General features: G+C 37.2%; 1 protein-coding gene across 1 annotated transcript in view; it reads left to right on the top strand.

The window, feature by feature from the left end:
- Positions 1-24223, top strand: part of LOC131689747 (protein O-mannosyl-transferase Tmtc3-like) — a 731596-nt gene that overhangs the window by 316488 nt on the left and 390885 nt on the right. Inside the window, exon 5 of the mRNA XM_058975042.1 lies at positions 6793-6892. Coding sequence (XP_058831025.1) covers positions 6793-6892 — 100 coding nt within the window. The remainder of the gene's footprint in view (positions 1-6792; positions 6893-24223) is intronic.

Below are 24223 nucleotides of genomic sequence, written 5' to 3'. Positions count from 1 at the left end.
AAAGTTTAAAAGTTTAAAAGTTTAAAAGTTTAAAAGTTTAAAAGTTTAAAAGTTTAAAAGTTTAAAAGTTTAAAAGTTTAAAAGTTTAAAAGTTTAAAAGTTTAAAAGTTTAAAAGTTTAAAAGTTTAAAAGTTTAAAAGTTTAAAAGTTTAAAAGTTTAAAAGTTTAAAAGTTTAAAAGTTTAAAAGTTTAAAAGTTTAAAAGTTTAAAAGTTTAAAAGTTTAAAAGTTTAAAAGTTTAAAAGTTTAAAAGTTTAAAAGTTTAAAAGTTTAAAAGTTTAAAAGTTTAAAAGTTTAAAAGTTTAAAAGTTTAAAAGTTTAAAAGTTTAAAAGTTTAAAAGTTTAAAAGTTTAAAAGTTTAAAAGTTTAAAAGTTTAAAAGTTTAAAAGTTTAAAAGTTTAAAAGTTTAAAAGTTTAAAAGTTTAAAAGTTTAAAAGTTTAAAAGCTTAAAAGCTTAAAAGCTTAAAAGCTTAAAAGCTTAAAAGCTTAAAAGCTTAAAAGCTTAAAAGCTTAAAAGCTTAAAAGCTTAAAAGCTTAAAAGCTTAAAAGCTTAAAAGCTTAAAAGCTTAAAAGCTTAAAAGCTTAAAAGCTTAAAAGCTTAAAAGCTTAAAAGCTTAAAAGCTTAAAAGCTTAAAAGCTTAAAAGCTTAAAAGCTTAAAAGCTTAAAAGCTTAAAAGCTTAAAAGCTTAAAAGCTTAAAAGCTTAAAAGCTTAAAAGCTTAAAAGCTTAAAAGCTTAAAAGCTTAAAAGCTTAAAAGCTTAAAAGCTTAAAAGCTTAAAAGCTTAAAAGCTTAAAAGCTTAAAAGCTTAAAAGCTTAAAAGCTTAAAAGCTTAAAAGCTTAAAAGCTTAAAAGCTTAAAAGCTTAAAAGCTTAAAAGCTTAAAAGCTTAAAAGCTTAAAAGCTTAAAAGCTTAAAAGCTTAAAAGCTTAAAAGCTTAAAAGCTTAAAAGCTTAAAAGCTTAAAAGCTTAAAAGCTTAAAAGCTTAAAAGCTTAAAAGCTTAAAAGCTTAAAAGCTTAAAAGCTTAAAAGCTTAAAAGCTTAAAAGCTTAAAAGCTTAAAAGCTTAAAAGCTTAAAAGCTTAAACGCTTAAAAGCTTAAAAGCTTAAAAGCTTAAAAGCTTAAAAGCTTAAAAGCTTAAAAGCTTAAAAGCTTAAAAGCTTAAAAGCTTAAAAGCTTAAAAGCTTAAAAGCTTAAAAGCTTAAAAGCTTAAAAGCTTAAAAGCTTAAAAGCTTAAAAGCTTAAAAGCTTAAAAGCTTAAAAGCTTAAAAGCTTAAAAGCTTAAAAGCTTAAAAGCTTAAAAGCTTAAAAGCTTAAAAGCTTAAAAGCTTAAAAGCTAAAAGCTTAAAAGCTTAAAAGCTTAAAAGCTTAAAAGCTTAAAAGCTTAAAAGCTTAAAAGCTTAAAAGCTTAAAAGCTTAAAAGCTTAAAAGCTTAAAAGCTTAAAAGCTTAAAAGCTTAAAAGCTTAGCTTTTTAGTTCTTTAGCTCTTCAGCTGTTTAGCTGAAAAAGGCAAAGAGCTTGCCTTTTAGCCTCTAGCTCTTTCGTTCTTCAGCTCTTTAGCTTTTTGGCTCTTTACCTCTAGATTTTTTGCTCCTCTCTCTCTTCAGCTCTGGAGCACATTAACTTTGTAGCTCTAGCTTTTTAGCTCTTTCACTTTTTCGATATTTAGCTCTGTAGCTGTTTAGCTCTTTCGATCTTTAGCTCTTTCGCTCATTAGCTTTTTAGTTCTTCAGCTTTTTAGCTTTTTGTCTTTTTTCTCTTTTGTACTTTTGCTCTTTAACTCTTTCGCTCTTTCGATATTTTGCTCTTCAGCTCTTTCTCTCTTTTGCTCTGTATCTCTTCAGCTCTGTAGTTCTTTAGCTCTTTGTCTCTATCTCTTTATCTGTTTAGTTCTTTAGCTCGTTAGCCCGTTAGCTCTTTCCTTTTTAGGTTTGCAGCCTTTTAGCTCCTGAACACTTTAGCTCTATTTTATTAGCTATTTAGCTCTTTATTTCTTTACCTTTTGAGCTCTTTAGCTCTTCGGCTCTGTGTCCCGGTAACACTTTAGATATTTAGCTCTGTCGAGCTTTCAATTTTTCGCTTTTTCGCTCATTATCCCATTTGCTCTGTCGCTCTTTATCGCTTTAGCTTTGTCACTCTTTATCTCTTTGGCTTTTTTGCTCTCTCTCTCTCTCTCTCTCTCTCTCTCTCTCTAGCTCTTTAACTGTAGCTCTTTCGCTCTCGCTTTTTTGCTCTTTAGCTCTTTCGCTTTTTAGCTCTTTAGCTCTTTCGCTTTTTAGCTCTGTAGCTTTTTAGTGCTTTAGCTCTTTAGCTCTATTTTTACTTTCCCTCTTTAGTTTTTTGACTCTTTACCTCTAGCTCTTGTGTTCTTTAACTATTTCGCTCTTTAGTTCTTTAGCTTTTTAGCGCTTTATCTCTTTTGCTTTTTGGCCCTTTAGCTCTTTAACCCCTGAACTCATTCACTCCTTCACTCTTTAGCTCCTTAGCACTTTAGTTCTTTGGCTCTTTAATTCTTTAGCTCTGTAGCTCTTTAACTTTAATTTTTTAGTTCTTTAACTCTACATATTTACCTTTTTACCTTTTTACATGTTTACTTCTGGACCTCATTACCCTTTTAATTCCACCTTTTTACATCTTCACTGAGATCTCGATGGTTTCGTTTTTCTTTTACATCAAATCTCCTTATCTCCCCTTCGAGTGCTATGTTGAACAATAGATTGAGAGAGTACATCATCCTGCTTCAACGCATCTAGCGTCACATACGAGTCGAATGTTTCCTCGGTTATCTTGAAGCTAGATTTTGATTCATCCTGCGTTATTCATATCAGCTTAGCTTTATCGGCAAGCCGTATTCAAGTATGACGTCCCTCAATTCGTTTCGTTACGTCGTATTGAATCTTACGTCGGCTTGAAATCCACCAATAGATGTTTAACCAGCAAATTGTGTTCCTGGAATGTATCCGTAATTCTTGGCGGGTAATGATTTGGCCTCTTGCTGTTCGTTCTTCTCGAGACCTCGGCGACAAAGGCTCCCGCCAACGGGTGCAGTTTGCTAAACAGAATACGGAAGAGTACCTTGTAGGTGGCATTGAGGATCATTATGCCTCAATAGTTACTATACTCGATTTAGGGAATCCTCTTGAAGATGGGGCCCGATCCCGCAGTGGATTGTTTCGTTCAGCCGGTCACTCTTGACTTTTATGTGCCGTTTTCAGTTCTCGAACGGCCTCACACATTTCCTTCATATCATTTTCTAATAAAGTTATAACAAAAAATAACCAATCTGCGCGGATTGCTCCAGTTCGCCTGATATGCGATAGCAAAAAAAAAAGAAAAAAAAATTGCCTTTCATTTCGCCATCCCATAACTCTCGCTAACCTGTCAAAGCTTCTAAACTAAAAACATTCCACAGACCAATTCGATTTTGACATCTTCACATTCGATTCGATTTCGGTACAACGTTGCCACCCATATCCGATAACCAACCAGCCCCGCCCGCCCCCATGGGTACCGAATGACACAACCCGAAATGCAATTTTCTCCTTCACGTGACAAATGGCCCTTCCGAACGTGTGCCTGCCTTTCAGCTTCAGCTGAGCAAGCGAAATGCAGCAGCGAGTGTAAAACGGCGTGACCTGGTTTGCTTATCGATCGAGAGCAGTGTGCAGTGTGTGTATGTCACATGGCTGCCACCAAAAACGGAGCTACTTTTCTTCATCATTCAGCTCGCAGCAGGCTGTGGTGCTTGCTCTGCCTTCGACTAGCTAGGACCGGCAGGAATCATATCGCTAGCTTGAGCATTCACCTTACATGATTGTCGGTGCTTACGCATTGAAACACACACACGTACACTAGTTATCTGATCCCGTTTATGTGCCACTTCCCGAACAATACCTGACGGGGCGAAACCAGACTGTACACAACCATCCGCCGCTCGAAGGGATCAAATTTGGGTGGAATGGATATTTGGTTGTCAAACGGCGTGAAACACGCGAACATCTTCCCCTGTACGGACTACAAACATTTACCGCCCATCCTCCCGCGGTGTTTGACTCTTTGGGTGTGTGAGAGGTCGGAGCCTGCTGTGACACATGACAAAAGATAAATGATTCCACCGGCGGTGGCGGCCCTCTATCCTACCCTTGTCCCATTAATGAGTTCTAGTTAGGGTTCGTCGCGGTGCGGATGTGGGCGGTAAATGGATAGTCCGCACCGCAACCGCAAAAAAATAATAAAACCGCACCGCTTACCGCAACCGCACTGCATTTACCGCACCGCACCGCGCGGTAATGCGGTAAATGCGGTAAAATTCTGTATTTTTGAAAAGTGTGTTGAAAAATTATTCATTATTTTGTATAACAATATATAATAAAATATTATTCTTATTTACACAAAAATTAACTTTGACGGACTCCTCAGAATGTAACATTTATTAAAAAATATCAACTTTGCAAGTTTTATTAATAAAATGCCGTACATTTTGAGATAAATACTTTCGAAATAAGGTAAATATTAGCATAGCACTGAAGTCCTATGAAATATAGCTGTATTTCATCATTTTACATACAAAAACGTTCTTCCGCAGCAATTAATAGGAAAACTTTTAATTTAATTAGGGTTGACGCTCCCTTATTCATCTCATTAGTAGCGTGTTTGCGGAAAAGTATGATTATTTCCATATATCCATAGCAACAAATAAAAGTTTTAATGAAACATACATTGTTACACATCGACAATCGACCTGAAAAGCTGAAACACTGAAATTTTTATATTAAACTCACTAAATAATGCTTTTAAGTTGTCACCGCCATGCCCCTTATTTCATCTCATTGCGCCAATGTTCATCTCATCGCAGTTCCTATAATCGTCCTATTTTTCAATGCAAAAAAAATAATAACAATATATCGACCTACTAACACACGTGTCTTTGAAACGTCAAAATAATTTTCGAAAGGGCGTATGACTTTTTATAGTGGAGACAACCCTGTCAAAAAATGCGGACGAACATGGTCAGGCGATTTAAAAAGTTTGACGTTTGACTCAAATCGCCTGTGCTAATTGCCCCTAGGGACAAATGCAATTTGCGAATGCGGTTTAAAGGCAATTTCAACACTTAGGCAAATTTTCTGGCGGCTGAAATGGACTTGGTTATTTTTTGCGTTTTTCAAACATGGCGGTTCATGTTTGGCTTAAGCTTAAAATTGTTTTTTTAAACAATTGGCGTGTTCTCGCTTGTATAGTCGTGATTCGTTGGTAGGGTCACACCTCTGTCCAACTAACGAATTTGATTCGTTAGTTGGACTGACTGACAGATGCCAAAAACTCTCCAAAGGAGACGTTAGTAGTGTAATTACATCTATCCACATCTCTAATAATTGTCAGATTGATTGTCAACGTAAATTTGACATAAAATTTTGACATTCAGATGCTTTTTAGTTGCAGAAATCATTCTACACATAACATAACAAGTATCCAACCCATCTCAACCGGTACAGAGTTGTTGAAGGACATTTGAAAAACTGCAAAAGATGTATGATTTACAGCATACAGCAGAAATGTTATTACGAATAGAGGATTTTAGGAACAAAATACCTCAAAACACTTACTTCGTATTTTTCAAGAAATGGATGTATTCTTATTCAAATACTAAGATTGCTCCCTTAAAATTGTATAAGTTGTAATTTTCCATAAATTGGATTTGACAGTACAATTCAATTGTTTTCCAATGATTGGAATGCATTTTATATATGTGAAAAGGTTCGTAAATTTTTCAAGGTGTTCAAAATATATTGTAAAAATAATGATGCCAAATTATATTGGACACAGCTTATAGATTTTATTTTTTAGTAAAATTCAAATCATTGTCAAGTCCATTGAAATTAGAGCAATTAAATGTTTATTATGTTTCCCTATTGTAAATTAATAAGTTGCGTCGTTCTTAAATGGTAAAAGTCAAAGTTTTAATTCACTTTTTAATGCAGACTGCAGATTTTATCAATTATTTTCTTAAGTGCTGTTGCGGTAATACCGCGCGGTAAAAGCACATTTCCCGCACCGCATCCGCGAGAAAAAGTGTCTCACCGCACCGCAGTTTTTGCGGTGCGGGTGCGGTAAATACCGCGCGGTTGCGGTAATTACCGCAACCGCGACGAACCCTAGTTCTAGTTCAGTTGAGAACGACCTCGTACCGCCATCGCCACTGGCAGTGAAGGTGGTATGACTGCGATGTCAATCGTCAGAAGAGAAGTCGGGTGTCACTTTTAGTGGGCCATAGTTGCCGCCCTGGTTGTTGGTAGAACCTACGAGGTATGATGAATTTATGACTTCAAAGTTTTGCCGAATGTTTCCCGCGAGTCTACCGCTACTGCCGGTGAGTTGAGATGGAACTTGCCATATCCGGAAGCGAACTCGGTGATGCTTCACCAAACTTTGTTTGAGAAACTGAAACAGCTAGTGTATTAAAGCTGCTTGATTGACGTTTAACATCCATCAGAATTCATCGCAAATCCCAGATCAGTCTCGATTGTAATCAATTCCTGGTATCACATTCTCTCCCCGGTCATGGAAATCACACATCATTAGTGCAGGATACTGGCGATTATCATATTTCAATTAGGCTTTGCAAATGCATTTCCTCGCACTGATACACTGAAGATGGGGTATTTCATGGAAGCTGAACGTTTTGAATTTCTCTCTGCCACTCACTCCACTATGCTTGATAGAATGAAGCCTACTTTGTCCTTATATGTATACTGCATTTGCTTAAAGGTTTTTTTGCGTTCTTTTCTTGTTTCAGGTAACCGGAGTTGTAGGCCGTGCCGAAACGCTGTCCTCGGTGTTCTTTCTGGCGGCGTTCATCTTTTACACCAAGGCAACCCGGCGGAAAAAATCTACCGGTAAGTTTAAGTGCTGATCAAACGCCAAATTGAAAAATAATGGCCTCAAGGAAGCCTCCTTGGCTCCTTGATTTTCGCTTCACCAATCAATGACTATGATTACGAAAATCGTTGAACTCGTTCAGAATCAAATCGTTACGCGTGATGCGCTCACCCGTCATGGCCTGTTTAGTAGGAAAAACTAAAGCAAACATTTAATACTACGTTCCCCGATCAGAAACACATAACAGAAATATTTCAAAACTTTATCTCGCTTTGTTACTTGTTATAAATTTCTGTTATTTTAACTACTAACGAGACCTAATTTATAACACAATATGTTACAAAAATCGTGTTCTGTTATAATCTTGTTATTTCATTCTGATCGGGTCCGGTGCGAAAATCGTATGAGCTACAACGTACTAAAACTTTCCTAAAGCATGTAGTGGCATTCCAAACAAAAATCAAACAGCAAAACGGATTTCCCCATCTTTTATAGGCGCTTAACTAACTCGTCAAATCATTCTCATCAGGTGGTCCATAAAAGCAGCCATAGAAAATGTAGTGGCAATGGAGGAATAAAAATGAGGTGTACTGTACCGCGAATGAGGCACAAAAATGATCGGCTTTCGGTTCCATTTCGGCGAAACTGTCAAGGTTGGCTTAGCGGTAATGAAGCTTCCGGTTGATGCGAAACAGACGGCTGTCGGTGGCGTGAAAAGATATTTGGATATTAATTCGACCTGACAGTTTTACGCCCCCCGCTCTTCGGCGATGGTCATCCCATCAAACTCGGAATCGATGGTTGGTCCCGCCTTCGATAAACAACTCCTTTCTTTTGCTATCGACTTAAAATGTTCCCCGTTTTCTTTCTCCACCATTACCGACCGATGCGATATAAATCCGAACAATTTCACCCTGCAAGGACAAATCAATTTACTTTCTGGAGTGCATTTTTCAGAATCTATCGAACTTACTCCAAGGCAAGGCGAAGTGATTTAAGCCAGCAAACCGAACAAAAGGTGTGCAGATTTATTGACCCCCCCCCCTCTTTTTTTCTTGCGAAAAGAAATGGATTTACTCCCGGAAGCGTTATTTTCCACCCCGCGAGCAAAGCTAACAGCGAAAGTCACTTACTCGCTTCCTTTGGAGCAGAGACTCAGCGGGGTGAATGCATTGCATTAATGATTTCCTACACAAAAATAGTAAAAACGACAAATGCGATTCGAGTAGGACGGAAAATGCATTTTTACCTCAAATGCAGTTTTTCTTTCTCCCACTGAAATGAGAATAAATAAATGGCTGCAAGCTTCACCCGTGAGTGTGTGTGCATAGCAGTACCGTCTTTATGCGTGGATACACTGGGCCTGGGCCAGGGGCCCAACACTGATGATGGATATAAATCCATACTGGCACTTGCATTCGAAGAAAGCTGTCTAGTTTATGTGTACTTCTTCATTGCGTTGCTAAAAATGGCAGAAATTTGAATTGAAAGTCGTTTATAGATGAAAGGAACATCGGTACAGCAAGGCAGGGATAACATTGACCCAATTCAGGCGTCTGGAACTGTACGCGGAAAAAATCCGTTCATAAATTCGTGAAAACAGGTCACGATTTCCTGAACTGAACGATTTAGGAAAACCGTGACTAAGTTCCTGAAATTATGACCGATAAACCTCGTATTCATGAAACGATTTGTGTTATCTAAAAACCGCTCCGAATATATACATGGCATTACATTCGAATGTCGACCGCTGCTATTCCCTGGACATGTTTATTTTTTGTTATGATTCTTGTTCATAATTTAATGCATAATCCTAATGTACAGCCGACAGTCAAACGATGTTCATGTTTTCAGGAGCTTATTCGAGCGATTTTTGATTTTTTAATCACTAGTAATGAGATTCATGTTCATAATTTCAGGAACTTTGTCATGATTTTTTAAATTCTATTCACGTTATCGTGATATTTCCATTCATGTTCATGATATCAGGATCTTAGTCACGATGTTTGATAGTTTAGTCACGAGTAATGAGATTTATGTTATTGTTTTCCGGAACTTTGTCATAATTTTCAAAAGTTTTATTCACGTTATCGTGATAGTTTAGTCACGAGTAGAAATTTTGGTTTATGTTCATGATTCCAGACTCTTAGTCACGATTTTTCATATTTTTGTCACAGGTTGTATGATTTGTGTTCATGATTTCAGGATCTTAGTCACGATTTTCGCAATTTCTGTTCACGTTATCACGATATTTTATTTTGGAGCTGTCTTTCGAAATTTGACACATGGAGTAATGTGACTCATTTTCATGATATTATTTCACGAGCACATTATTTTACGAGCACGGATATTATTCATGTATTCGAGAACTGGTTTATGATTTCTAATATATCAAACATGAACCAGTTCACGAATACATGAATAATATTTGATGATCTCGACTATTTCAGGAGCACGAATGGTAATTCGTGACTATTACAGTGGGATTCGATTCCCAACCCCGCACATAAGGTTAGAATTTTTTTCAAAGAGATTTTTCTATCCCGAATAGAAGCGAATGGCCCTAAGGTTAAAACCTCTATAATCAAAATAAAAAAACCTGTTTTAATCCACCTAGCGGTGCAATTGTGCCTTTCTCAATCATGAACACGAGAATGTGTTCGTTGTTTATATTCATTAAAAGCTTTCAAATGCATATATTACATTTTATTATTATACATCACATGACAACAATATACAGGAAAAGAAATCATTATTCGAGTTCTAAAATTTTGTAAAAGAAAAAAAAAACAGCCACGGTAATATTGAACTGAAAAAAGGTGCGAAATCGGCAAAGTCCCAAAAAGTCGATAATTATAAAAAAAAATTTCGAGTAACATAAAATCTCGACGTTTCATGCATTTTAAAGATGTTTGGCATCAAAAATACGAATTCGATTTCTGAAATTTCATGGGGTCCCCCCCTTGAAAAAACAAATTTGAGTTCCGGCTTATATGGGAATTTCATATGTGACCGGACGGTTCAGTCTATATTTCCGGAACCATATAAGCGATCCGTGCGAAATTTTACAGACATCTGTGGGGATAATATAGCTATCATTTGGGACTAAGTTTGTGAAAATCGGCCCAACCATTTTCGAGATACTGATATGAGATTACTAGTTTTGAAAGATGGCCGCTTTTCCCGGGCACTTCCGGAACCGTCTGTGGTGGTCAATGTAGTCAACGAAAGTTCGGTTGACCGCCGGTGACCTAGAACTGCAAATTTAAGCTGATTGAGAAACATTTTAGCGTAATTTTCACCTTTTTATGCTTTCATCGGAGAATCGGTTTGAATCACAATTTGCTATGCGATCGCACGCCACAACCCGTAACTCCGGAACCGGAGATCGATTCGGGATAAAATTTAATAGCCATTTACGGGGACGCAACATCTTTCATTTGAGACTAAGTTTGGTTGATTCGGTCTAGCCATCTCCGAGAAACCGATGTGACTGTTATTCTGAATTTGGATACTTCCGCCGGGGCTTCCCGAACCGATGACCAATGCCAATGTGACCAAAAAGACTTTGAATGGCTGTTAATGACCTAGTACTACAAATCGAAGCAGTTGTGGTCACATTTTGGAAAAATTTTCACCATTATACATTCATTGCAGAATTTATTAAAATCGACATTTTCTGCGTGATCGTACTCATCACCCTGTAATTCCGGAACCGGAAGTCGGATCCATTAGAAATTCAACAGCAGCCTATGGGAACGTTGCACCTTTCATTTGGGACTAAGACTGTGAAAATCGGTTCAGCCATCTCTGAGAAAAGTGAGTGAGATTGTGTTCGCGTACACACACACAAACGCACATACATACACACACATACATAGACACACAGACATTTGCCGAACTCGACGAACTGAATCGAATGGTATATGTCACTCGGCCCTCCGGGCCCCTATTAAGAAATCGGTTTTCAGAGCAATTGCAATACCTTTCTATTGAGAAAGGCAAAAATGAAAATGTAGGATTTATGAACCAGTTCACGAATACAGGAATAACGTTTCATAATTTCATGAACAATATTTTACAGTTTTGTGATTTATTTCACGGGCACGTATGGTACTCGAGCCTACTATACTAGGATTCATGAAACAGTTCACGAATACAGGAATAACATTTTATAATTTTGTGAATTTCTCTACATTATCATGAGTTAACCTTTGGTTTTAGGAATAATGTTCAAAGTTGGGAACATGGCGGTAACCGTGATTGAAGGTCACAAAGCAAAATCAAATATTTCCACTAATAAAACCTTTATGTGGGTATTACTGACGAAGAAATTGAACATATATATGAAACACATGATTTTGTCATTCAAAATTTATGGCACTTTATTCTAGATTTTTTTTCCGTCTTGCGATAAACAGAACACAACGCCCAATAAATCTGTGTCTGGCAAGCGTTCTGCTGTTGTGGCAAAATCATTTAGGTCTTCATCACATTGGGGATTGTCAGCGGACAAATCTACACGAGCTATTCCTCCTCTGCTTTTTTGAGGTTTCGCGAGGAATTTCTACTGCCATGGCCGGATCTAGCATCACTGCACCTGTCAGCAAAGAAACAATTTCTTTTCGGTCTTCTTTGGCAGCAGAATGAACTGGATGTAAAGCGACACACCATCCTAGGTAATGGTCACACCGGACAGCAATTTGGTCAGTTCTTCGTCATTTCGAAGTTATTCCCTTACGGCAGCCAACAGGATGGATACTTCGGTGTAGTAGCCCTTTCTCAGTAGGCGGTGGATTCGTCCGACAGGAAACTGGAGACCGGCTCGAAATGAGCAAGGCCTTTGTTTTTTGTTCACCTATTCTGCTTTACCGTACCCAAACATAGCAAGCGTACGGACCCCCGGTTTTGTAATTGGTCCAGCTTACGTTCGAAGCAAAACGGGCTGGCCATCGAATGAAATCGGTTTACTTTCATCGTCAAAGAGGTGCAGCTTCGCACGAAAACTGTTCTAGATTTGCGGCTCGGTGCAAGTAATTAGTGGCAACCTTTCAGGCATGAGCTGCAGTTAGATAATTCAAAATTGGTTTTCCCGTCTGTGTGTACTTAGCAATTGGATATAAAAATAATAGTTGGTGAATGTTTATGATGTTTAACTTAAATCTAATTTTTTCCTGGGTGGGAGATTTTTGCTCCGATTGGTCGGTGTTAAGTCAGACCAAACTAAGTGGCAAAATATCAAAAAATGAGATAATTATAACACCGGATAAAGAATTTCTTCAGCTACATTCGACTTTTGGCAGATTTGAAATATGTAACCATAAACAAGAATTATGGCAAAAAATAATTTCCAGTTATGACGTAGAGGATGTTGCGATTCAAACTATAAACCCGTTTTTCTCGAAATCAAGATTTTGTCACTTCGTCCGATCTGACTTAACACCGACCAATTGGTCCTCGTTACTAGTACGGAGCTGTACAAACTAATTATTACATATATTCCTTGTTTTGACGTGAGTCTTTGTTTATTCCTTTTCCAAGAATTTTTAGGAACGTGTCCACTGGAAAACAGACAGAGAATGACCGGAACAGTAAGAATTAAGAAACGGTGAAAATTCACCTCTTTATTGGAAGCACTGAGAAAAGATATGTCCTCCTTCAGGTTCGCAGGTTCGATTCCTGCTTGAGGACATATCTTTTCTCGGTTCTTCCAATAAAGTGGTGAATTTTTACCGTTTCTTCATTCTCACCGTTCCGGTCATTCTATCACTGTCAGTTTTCCAGTGTACACGTTCCCAATTATTTCAGTCAGTCCACGATGCTCGCTGAATCCTAATACATTACCTTCCCTCCCGAGATTGAAATGTAGTCTCCGGCCATCCAACAAGGTTGGCTAATATAAAGCAACTAAAATCCCAATTCTTTTTATTCAAGATTTTCGGCTCGGTGCATGAAATTAGCGGTAACCTATCGCGAACTGGCTTCGGTCGTTTGTTTTAAATTCCGATTTTTCGTTTTGTACCAGGTGTGTAAGCTTAAATCCGCTGTTTGTTCATAGATGGCGTTAGTGAGCATATTTTGCTACCATGGAAACGTGATACTTGTTTTCGTGTGAGTTGGACACCTGTTTACATCAATCATTGCACATCATCAATGATTTCATATAACAACTTGAATTTTCCCTGACGTAATCATGTCTAATTTTGTGCCACAAAAAGAGCATTTGCGTACAAACGTTAGAGCCCCACGCGATTTCCAAGCTACCTACGCCCACGAACTCGCAAATTTGATTACACCCCGGCGATAAGCTGAACGTCTCAGTGCTCATAAACTTACCAACGCGATCTCAAGCGTCAACCTACAAACTCCCGCGCTCGCGTTATCATGAGTCGGGAACATAACTCCTATATCCACTAGACAAAACGTTCAATGGCGACATGACCGGGAACTCTATTGATATGGGGTAACTCACTTCCTGTCAGAATGTGATCCGTACACCGAAAACTAAATGAATGACGGTCCGCGAATATGTGAATGGGCGTAGGTTTTCAAAATAGAATTTAAACAAGCGAAGTCACACACACGAGAGCACACGCGACAAACACGTCGACATACGCTTAAGCACTTCGCGATCATCCCACACACATCTATGCCCGCGATCGCGCATACTTGATAACACTCCGGTAATTATGTGAACGTTTTAGTACATACAAAGTTACACACACGCGGTCTCAAACGCGAACCTGCAAACGCGCGAGATCATGAATCGGTCACGTCCGGAAATCTTTATTCTTCATTCTAGCAAACTTTGGTCCATACATCCAGTCCAGACCAATCAAAAAATAAAGCGCATATCCACTAGACCACGCACTCTACGGCGACATGACTGGGAACTCTAGTGATATGGAAGAACCCACTTTCTTCTAGAATCTTAACCGTACACGAAAAATTAAGTATCAGATTCACGGTCCGCGCGCAATCTTTCTAGAACACACGCGACATACAAATGCACACGCGATCGACCACGTTAACGTACAAATGCTCGAGCCCTTCGCGATGATACACGCTATCACGAGTCCCGACGCCAGCACATACCTGAACCGTACAATGAATATCACATTCAGAATCACGGCCCACTACAATTGGCCTAAAGCAGTGTTTTAGTGGGCGCCATTCGCCTGTCTCGTCTGCAAATTGTAGTATGTGATTCTCGAACTTCCGAGAACCTAGCTCTACAGCTCCAGTAGGACAACTGTCGAAAAAATAAGCTCCCAAACCTTTGAACCATTTTTAGATAAATTTACTCCGACTTATTTGTATTGTTTAAAACTCTATTTGGATTGTTTAAAACTCTACCATTGAGATTGTTTTTCCAAGTATATTTCTGAACAAAATGCAAGCTCAGTGCTATTGCACGAAGAAATTTCAATTTGTATCAAGGACCAGCATCGCTCTAGTTTCCTGGAATGCCAACTGCGAAACTGTATGCTTTTTCACCATGGAACATAACATTTTCACAGTTCTCCTGGAAAAGTCCCATTCAATTATTCCCCCTTCCTGCGATAGGCGATCCGCTCCCGTTTCCCCGCACATGCCCTCAGTCAGAAAAACATGCCGGAAACTGAGATTTTGTGTCCCGTACTTTCCTCTCGGTCTCGCATTCGTTGTCGTAAATAAATCACGTGCATTCCTCTGCCCGTCCGTCAATTCTTCTTCGAGGCGAAGGAAGTTGAAAATTCCATCCATTCCATACCTTGCTGCTGGCTCGACTTGACTTGAAAGTAGGTACCAAGACCCCCCGTCCACTGTGCCGAAATCCAGCCTCGCCGTAGATCGTTCTCACTTGACTTACATCCGGATTCTTTTCTCCGTTCCGTCTTCCCGTCCGACCCCCCCCCCCCCGCTTTACGCAATCACTGACTGGCGTGGGATCTCGGTTGCCGACCCGGCTGAGGAGCAATTTCCTTCCACTCGACGTCAGTTTGCCCGGGGATAGTTTGAAATCTTAATGATGCAATAGCTTCTCCGGTTTCGCCGCACAACCAACTACCGGCGCGCGGCGTAGGCGACGGTGGCGGCCGGTAGTCAGTCAGTCAAGTCGAGCAACCGGACAAGAAACCAAGTTGAGAGTAAAATTTAAAAAAAAAGAACTAGAATGAAACTATCGCAGGTGGTTGCGCTATATTGAAAGGGACGGTGTTGAAGTCGTCGTCAGTGCCGTTCATCGTCATCATCGTCAGCGTCGTAGCGTAGTCGCCGGTTTACTTCGGTTTGTCGTGGCAGTTACTGCTCAAGGGTACAATTTCCGGTTGGAAGCTGCGCGGTAGAATTGTTGCTGGCTGGTTTCTTTTAACTCTACCATCAACTTCCTAGTCGTCATTGAAATCTGAGATTTTTGTCCTGTTCCCGTTGTGAGCGCTAATTCGACGGAGATTGTGCGAGGAACGAGCTACCTTGTTGCTTCATTTATTAATTTTTCTTTGTGATTTTCTGTTAGGTGAATTTCAATTTAAATAATTTCAGGATCGGATTTTTGGTACAGTTTAAATCATTTTTGGGGGATCTGAATACCCGTAACTTCATAATCCTCGATTGCCGTTATCAAATAAAGCGTTGCGCAATTATCTACCGAACTGAATGATTCGGAATTAGTTGCAGGAAAATTGCATCAACAAACAGAATTGCAGAATATTTTTCCCAGACCCCGCACCGCTCTGGTGATTATGATGCAACAATTTTCCCGGAAACAGTGACTGATTACATCTGATGGCACCAGTCTCGTTCTGTCTCGCTTTGGCTCGTTATGGGACTCGTTGACATACACGTTTTTTTCGGGGTGTGCAGTCCGGGGTCCAACGGAAAGCGGCGGGAAATAGTTTTTGCTCGGAAAGTATAACCCATTTCCATCCGCTTACCCCCCCCCCCCCCCATACACACACTAACTTCGAGTGATTTCGGACCGAAAATCCTCTCGAAGCTGCACTGTTACGTAAGCGCATATCACGTAGGGAGGGTAGGCGAAAAAAAAGTTTGTTTTCACACACACACACACACACACACACACACACACACACAAATACACGCCGGCTGTAATTTATTTGATAAATGTCACCAGCTTTTTAGTTGGGGTAGGTGTGTGATGCAGGAAAAAAGTTTTTTTTCCTGTGTTCTTGACGCGGCAGCCAAACCACTTTTCACGCTTGCGAGGCACAGAGAGCAGCAGCATCGACTAGCCAACTAACCAGAACCTAGTCTTGTACTTGAAAGGGAAAGGTTCGAAATTGTAGATTGCACAGATTTTTCACGGTAGGTACTTTTTTGCGAAGTTCACCATCTCGGTGACTGTTTTTGTTCAAAATGTCGCGGTGGCCACTATTTTTGTGTTGCTCCGAGTGGTTTGAATGTATTAAGAGGTTATATATGTTGAGATGCTGGAAAAAAGGGAAAAGTTTGAATTTTTGTAAATGTATTGTGCAATATTTTATGAAATGCTTATTATACGTCTAGCGTAGTACAATGTCTAATTTACAAAATCCACTTGAGAACATAAAATTGTTTTGCTAAACTGAAAGTCGCCATTTCGGATATCAAAATGGTGTCAAACATAAATTTCTGGCATCTACTTAACTATTCCGAAAATACCCATATTTATTCGGTTATAGCGAATTTCGCTGAACCGGAAGTCGCCATCTTGTACTTCAAAATGGCGTCAAACATAAATTTCTGGCATTTCTTCATCAAGACCATTTCGAAAATATCCACATTGCATGCGTTTATGGTGAATTTCGTTAATCTGGATGTCGCCATCTTGGATTTCAAAATAGCTTCAAAAATAAATTTCTGGCACTTACTCGAGTCGCCATCTTGGATTTCAAAATGGTGTCAAACATAAATTTCTGGCACTTACTCATCAAGACCATTCCGAAAATACCCACATTTCATGGGTTATGGCGAATTTAGTTAAACCTGATATCGCCATCTTGGATTTCAAAATAGCTTCAAAAATCAAATTCTGGCATCTACTCAACCATTCCGAAAATACGCATATTGCATGGGTTATCGCGAATTTCGCTAAACCGAAAGCCGCCATTATCGTTTTTCTACTTCTTCCATATTAATTTTCTCCCTCTTAAGTTTTCTTTTAATTTTGTTCTATTTCTTTTATTTGTTTATATATTCATTATTTTGTATTTTTTTTGATTGGGTCTATCTCCCAGAAATCTCTATTTTGCTCTTTCTCAGTTATATATATTCATGCAAAGCTAGAAAGCCATTTTTAAAAATGAAGTTAGCAAAATTGTGAACTCGACGAAACGCTCTCATTGGCTACTGAGAGGAAGCCGCCAATACCACACAGACAAGGTGGCGCGATTTGCGTAACCCACAGAAAGAAATGATTTTAGTTCTTTTTTTACATGTACATATTTTTAGTTGGCTTATCTTTTATTTATGTTTTAAAACCTAATCTTGTCCATTACTTTTATATTAATCAGTATTACATTTTTGTTTTAGTTAAATTTTCGTTTTCCAATATTCCTCTCTCTTTACTTTCGATTTTGAAATATTCTACAGTCATTTCATTTTTGCTTTTTAGTTTTTGTTTTTGTCAATGATGCATTCGTTTCATTTTTTCATGAATGCCATGAATTTCATTTTTTTTCAATTGTCATTTTTCACATCATTATTTATTTTTAATTTTGCCTTCCTCATATAAAAAGGTTGTACACAAATTATCACGTAAACTTGAACACAAATATGTACATAAACTTGCACAATAACTTAAACTCAAGCTTGAATGATAAATTGTGACTAGAATTGTAAGCAAACTTGTACATAATCTTGAGCATTAATTTGTACGAATACTTGTGCAAAATCTTTAATGCCAAACTGGAACGTAAACTTGTACGTACAATTGTACACAAACTTGTACATATACTTGCACATCAACTTGTTCGCAAATTTACCCGCTAGCTTGAACCCAAACTGGTGCGTTAATTTCCCCTCTAACTTGTGCGTAAACTTAAATGCAAGCTTGTATGTAAACTTGTTCATAATTTTGAACGTATAATTGTACACAAACTTGTATGCAAACTTAAACGTTAGCTTGTATGTGAGTTCGTAGGTAAACTAGTGCATAAACTTGCACGTCAACTTGCAACCTGCAAACCTGCACGCTAGTTTGAACGCAAACTAGTACGTAAATTTGCACGTAAACTGGTACATCAACTTCAACGCAAACTTGTACGTAAACTTGTACATAATCTTGAACGAAAACATTTACGTATACTTGTACACATATAAGCATGATCTTGAACGCACGTATACTTGTACTGTTTGTGCAAACGTGTACGCTAGATTGAACGTAGGTTTGCACTTTTATGCATACTTGTATATAATCTTGAACGCAAACTTATGCGCATTCTTGTATGTAAACTTGTATAAAAACATGAACGTAAACTTGTGCGTACGCAAAAGTGTAGATAAACCTGAACTCAAACTTGTGCGCCAGACTGAACGCAAATTTGTACAACATCTTACTCGCAAACTTGCTCGCTAGCTTGAACACAAATCGTGCGTAAATTTGTGCGTAAACGTAAGCTGAAATGCAAATTTGAACGTAAACTTGAACGCTACCTTAAATGCAAACTTGTTCTAATACTTGTACGGGAAATTCAGTTCAAGCTTGTAGCCTAGCTTGAACGCAATCGTGTACGTAAATTTGCGCTCAAGCATGAACGTAAACATCAAACCGCGAGTTCGAACCCCACTTGAATATGAACTTATACATAAACTTGAATGCAAGCAAATACGTAAACATGAACACAAACCTCAACGAACATTTGTGCGGAAAGTTGAACGCAAATTTGTAGTCAGAGCTCAACACAACCTAGTACGAGTACAACCGTCAATCCCAAGATTCAGGGTAAACTTGCACGCTAACTGATTCATGTAGTTGTATACAAACTGGAACGCAAGCCTGTACGTGATTTTTTGCGTGAAATAATGCGCAAACATGCACATAAATTCGAAGGCAAGCTTGAACGCAAATTTGTACGCAGCTGACGCGGAAAACTGCGCGTAGACAAACATCAACGCAAACTTTTAGGTAAACTAGAACGCAAGCTTGCGCGCACGCCTAGGCGCAATTTTTTATTTTAAACTATACGTTTGACCTTCGTTAGCTAAAATGCAAAATTGAACGAAAACTTGTACACTACGTTAAATGCAAACTTGCACATAACCTTGATCACAAACTTTTATGCTATTTTGAACGCAAGCGTGTACGTAAATATGTACGCAAAGTTGTACCTAAACTTAAAGGTAATCTTGTATTGTAACTTGTACGAAATCCTTACATAAACTCGAACTCAAACTTATACGTAAACTTGGTCGCAAATTTGAGTTAACTAATACTTAAATTTTTACGTAAACTTGAACACACACTTGTTCGCAATTTTGTTCCTAAACTCTAACGCAAACTTGTATGCTAGCTTCAACGGCAAATTGTACATAAATTTGAATGTAAATATGAACACAAATTTGTACGTGAGCTTGTTCGCACAATTTGTACATAAACTTGAATGAAAACTTGAGCGCAAATATGTACACGAACTAGTACCAAAACCAGTACGTAAGCTTGAATTCAAACTTGTATGTGAACTTGAACCCAAATTTATACATGAGCTAGTACGTAAACTTGCATACAAATTAGTACATGAACTAGTATTAGAACTTGTACGAAAAATTGAATGCAAACTCGTACATAAATTTGAATACAAACTTGTACATAAACTTGAATGACAACTTAAGCGCAAATATGTACACGAACTAATACCAAAATCAGTACGTAAGCTTGAATTCAATCTTGTATGTGAACTTGTACCCAAATTTATACATGAGCTAGTACGTATTAGAACTTGTACGATAAATTGAATGCAAACTAGTACATAAATTTGAATATAAACTTATACATAAACTTGAATACAAACTTGTACGTATACTTGAATACAATTTTTTTCATAAACTTGAATACAAACTTGTACATAAACTTGAATTCAAACTTGTACTTAAACTTGACTGAAACTTTATACACGAATTTGTACATGAACTAAACTTAAATGCAAACTTGTGTAATCTTGAATACAAACTTGTACATAAACTTGAACGCAAACTTATTCACAAATTTGAATGTGAGCTTGTTACTAAATGTGTACCTGTCCATCATCAAGTACTAAAGCTTTTACGTAAACTTGAATGCAAACGTGCACACCGATTTGTATATGAACTAATAATAAAACCTGTAAACTCAAACATATACGTAAACTTTAATGCTAGCTTGTACGTAAACTTTTATACATATTTGTTCCTAAGCTAATACTAAAACTTGTAAGTAAACTTCAATGCAAATTTGTACACAAATTCGTATATGAGCTAGATTGAAAACTTGACCGTGAATTTGAGTACAAACTTATTCGTGAACTTGAAAGCAAACTTGTATGTAAACTTGTATCCAAATTTGTATATGAGCTGGTACTATAACTTTTACGCAAATTTGAACGTAAGCTTGTACTTAAAGTTGTACTCAAATTTGTTCATGTGCTAGTACTAAAATTTGTACGTAAACTTGAATGCAAACTTGTAAGCAAATTTGGTTCATGGATCTGTATAAGAACTTGAACGCATACTTGTTCCCAAGTTTGTAGATACGCTAATACTAAAACTTCGTACTAGGGCATTGAAAAAGTTTTGAGTTCTCAAAGGCCCCCCCTCTCATATTGTGACAAATCAACAACAACATCATTTGGACAATTTTAGACCCCCGCCCACTTCGCTTGAAATTTTTTGAAATTGGTACTATGAGAAAATATGGAGGAAAAATTCATTAAATGCTATAACTTTTGAAGTATCAATCAGAAAATTACAATTTATGCCTCTTTTGAAAGGCAATAATCATAGTATTTTAATTGAGATATTTTTGTTTCTAGTAAAGTACGGGAAAGTGGGGTACTGGGTCATTTTAGACCCAAAATCCCATATTTTTAATGATTTTTCTGCTCCGTGATGCAAATCGTACATATTTTGTATTCTAATGTTTTAATGTTAAATGGAGTTAATTTGTGCGATTTTATGATAAAAATGTGAAATCGACCCTATATGTCAGATAATTTGATGTTTTTGAATTTAACCGGTAACTAATCTATTTTTGGTAATAATCCTAAGGAATTTCCACGTTCAACAAGGTTTATTAAAATTGAGTTAAGAATAATAGAGATATATTCACGAGAAAATGATGAAGATTAATATGAATGATAAAAGGTCATTTAACCCCAACTTCTCGTATTCGGACAAAGATCAAAAAGGCTCCGATCGATTTTTGAGATTTGTTACATTAGAAAAACTACAAAATATGTATGATTTGCATAACGGAGCAAAAAAATCATTAAAAATAGAGGATTTTGGGGCCAAAATGACCCAGTAGCGCACTTTCCCGTATTTTACTAGAAACAAAAATATCTCAATTAAAATACCATGATTATTTCCTTTCAAAAGAGGCATAAATTGTAGTTTTCTGATTGCTACTTCAAAAGTTATAGCATTTAATGAATTTTTCCTCCATATTTTCCCATAGTACTAATTTCAAAAAATTTCAAGCGAAGTGGGCGGGGGTCTAAGTTTGTCCAAATGATGTGAAATTTGGCATCTGAGCTTGCTTTGACATTTGTCACAATATGAGAGGGGGGCCTTTGAGAATTAAATTTTTTTTTTGCATTGCCCTACTTCGTACATAATCATGTATACAAACAATTTACCTAAGGCATTTGGTAAAGACAATTTGTGCATAAGGGTATAAAACCTACTTTTAAGCTGTTTTAACGCTTTTAACATTTTCCAAAATCACGTTTAAATTTTCATTTACTCATTACATTTTTTTAAGGCAATCATAAGGGCAACAACTTCTCCGAACAAACTATGCTTCTAAAGTTAACGGTTTAGACGCTATTAATTTTGAGCACGAAAACGACGTTTTAAAATACTGTGCAGACCCGTCTTTGCCATCTTTCCGAAAGTCTTTTGCATTCAAATTCAATTTTTTTTTGCAAAGACCGTGCAAACTTGTTCATAATCTTGAATACAAACTTGTACGTAAACTTGAATGTAAACTTGTACATAAACATGAATACAAATTTGTAACTAAATGTGCACACTAGTTTGCACACGATTTTGTACATGAACTTCTATTAGAACTTGTACCTAAACTTGAGTGCAAACTTGTACATAAACATGAATGCAATTTTGTACGTAATATTGGATTAAACCTTATACACGAATTTGTACATGAACTAGTATTAGAACTTGTACTTAAACTTAAATGCAAACTTGTACGTAATCTTGAATACAAACTTGTTCGTAAACTTGAATGAAAGCTTGTACATAAACTTGTACTCAAATTAGCACATGAGCTAGTACTACAACTGGTACGTAAACTTGAACGCAAACTTGTAACTAAATGTGTACATAAGCTAGTACTAAAGCTTGTGCGTGAACTTGAATGCAAACTTGCACGTAAACTTTTACCCAAATTTGTACATGAGCTACTAATAAAATTTGTACGAATGCAAACGTGTACACGATTTTTTTATGAACTATTATTAAAACCTGTACGGCATTCATAAATGACGTAGCATTTTTGAGTTATATTTAACATCCCCCTCCCTCATCGTAGCATTTTGATGGTATGGTTACCCCCCCCCCCCCCCCTTATCCCCTAAAAAGTTAAAACAACGTTAGTTAGATGAAACGGGTAAGATTCTCATGACATCAGGTCAACTCCTATTCTCCTTTAAAAAAGCTACGTAGCATGACATGACCCCCTACCCCCTGTCATCACACATAATGCTACGTCATTTATGGATAGACTCTAAACGTAAACTTGCACGTCAACTTAAATGCAAGCTTGTACACAAACTCGCAAATGAGCTCGTTGTACATCTTCTACGTAAACTTGAACGCGCAATTATACCACAGACTAACAGACATAACACTCAAAAACAAAGTTTAACCCACTTTAACGGTCATTTTAAATATATTTGTAGTTGGGACTGTGGCCACATTTGAAATTATGGCGCCACTGACATATGAACAAGCATATGGGGGATAGACCACTAGTGAAAAATTGTTCCCAAACCAGTAAATGAGTGTTTGGGACTGTGAATAAAAGGTGGAGCTAGTGTTCTGGGAAAATTGTTGGATCGATGTTTTTTTAGGGAATTCCCTCATAGTGTTACGTCTGTTAGTCTGTGATTATACGTTAACTGGAATGCAAACTTGTACGTAAACTTGTACCCAAATTTGTACCTGAACTACACACTTCAAAATATTTACGTCTCGCAAAATGCACATTAAAGGAGCGTCACAATTCACTTAAATTTACATTCAAGGACATGTAAAAATGCGCTTTCTTCAAGATTCTCCATCTCCAATAAACCGAGTTCTACATCAAAAGAAGCACAATATTTTATTTCACATGTCAAAACATGAAAAATTCCATTATGAAACAGCAAAATACGTCGCAATGTTGTTTACGTCGAATGTAATTGTGTAGTACTAATTTTTTTTTCGCAAATTTAAGTGCAAACGTGTAATTCGTAACTAAATTAAAAATTTGAGCATGAATTTGAGTGCAAACTTGTACATAAAACTACAACTTGTAAGTAAATTTGAATGCAAATTTGTTCGCAATTTTGTTCACGAATTCATATATGAACTATAACCTGTACGTGAATTTGAATGCATATTTTAACGCAAATTTGAATGCAATATTGTACGTAAACTGGAATACAAACTTGTACGTAAACTTATTCTCAAATTTGAACATAAACTAGTACCAAAACTTTTATGTAAACTTGAATGCAAATGTGTACACGTATTTGTATATGAACTATTACGAAAACCCGTAATCTCAAACCTGTACGTAAACTGTAAAGCTAACTTGTACGGAAATTTGTACCCAAATTTGTACCTGAGCTAGTACTAAAACTTTTACGTAAATTTGAGTGCAAACGTGTACACGAATTCGTATATAAACTAGAAAAAAAATTGAACGTGAATTTGAGCGCAAACTTGCACGTAAACTTGAATGCAAACTTGTGCGTAAACTTGTATACAAATTTGTGCACGAGCTCGTTTCTATGCAAACTTTTTGGCAAATTTGTTCACGAATTTGTATATGAACCGGTATTGAAACTTATACGCAACTTTGAACGCAAAGTTGTACGTAAACTTGAACGCAAACTAGTTCCCAAATTTGTAGATGAGCTAATACTAAAACTTGTACGTGTAATTGAACG

This window comes from Topomyia yanbarensis, chromosome 3 (assembly GCF_030247195.1).
Source record: "Topomyia yanbarensis strain Yona2022 chromosome 3, ASM3024719v1, whole genome shotgun sequence".
NCBI lineage: Eukaryota > Metazoa > Arthropoda > Insecta > Diptera > Culicidae > Topomyia > Topomyia yanbarensis.
The sequence above is the reverse complement of the archived record's forward strand: the minus strand, read 5'-3'. Positions and strand labels throughout refer to the sequence as shown.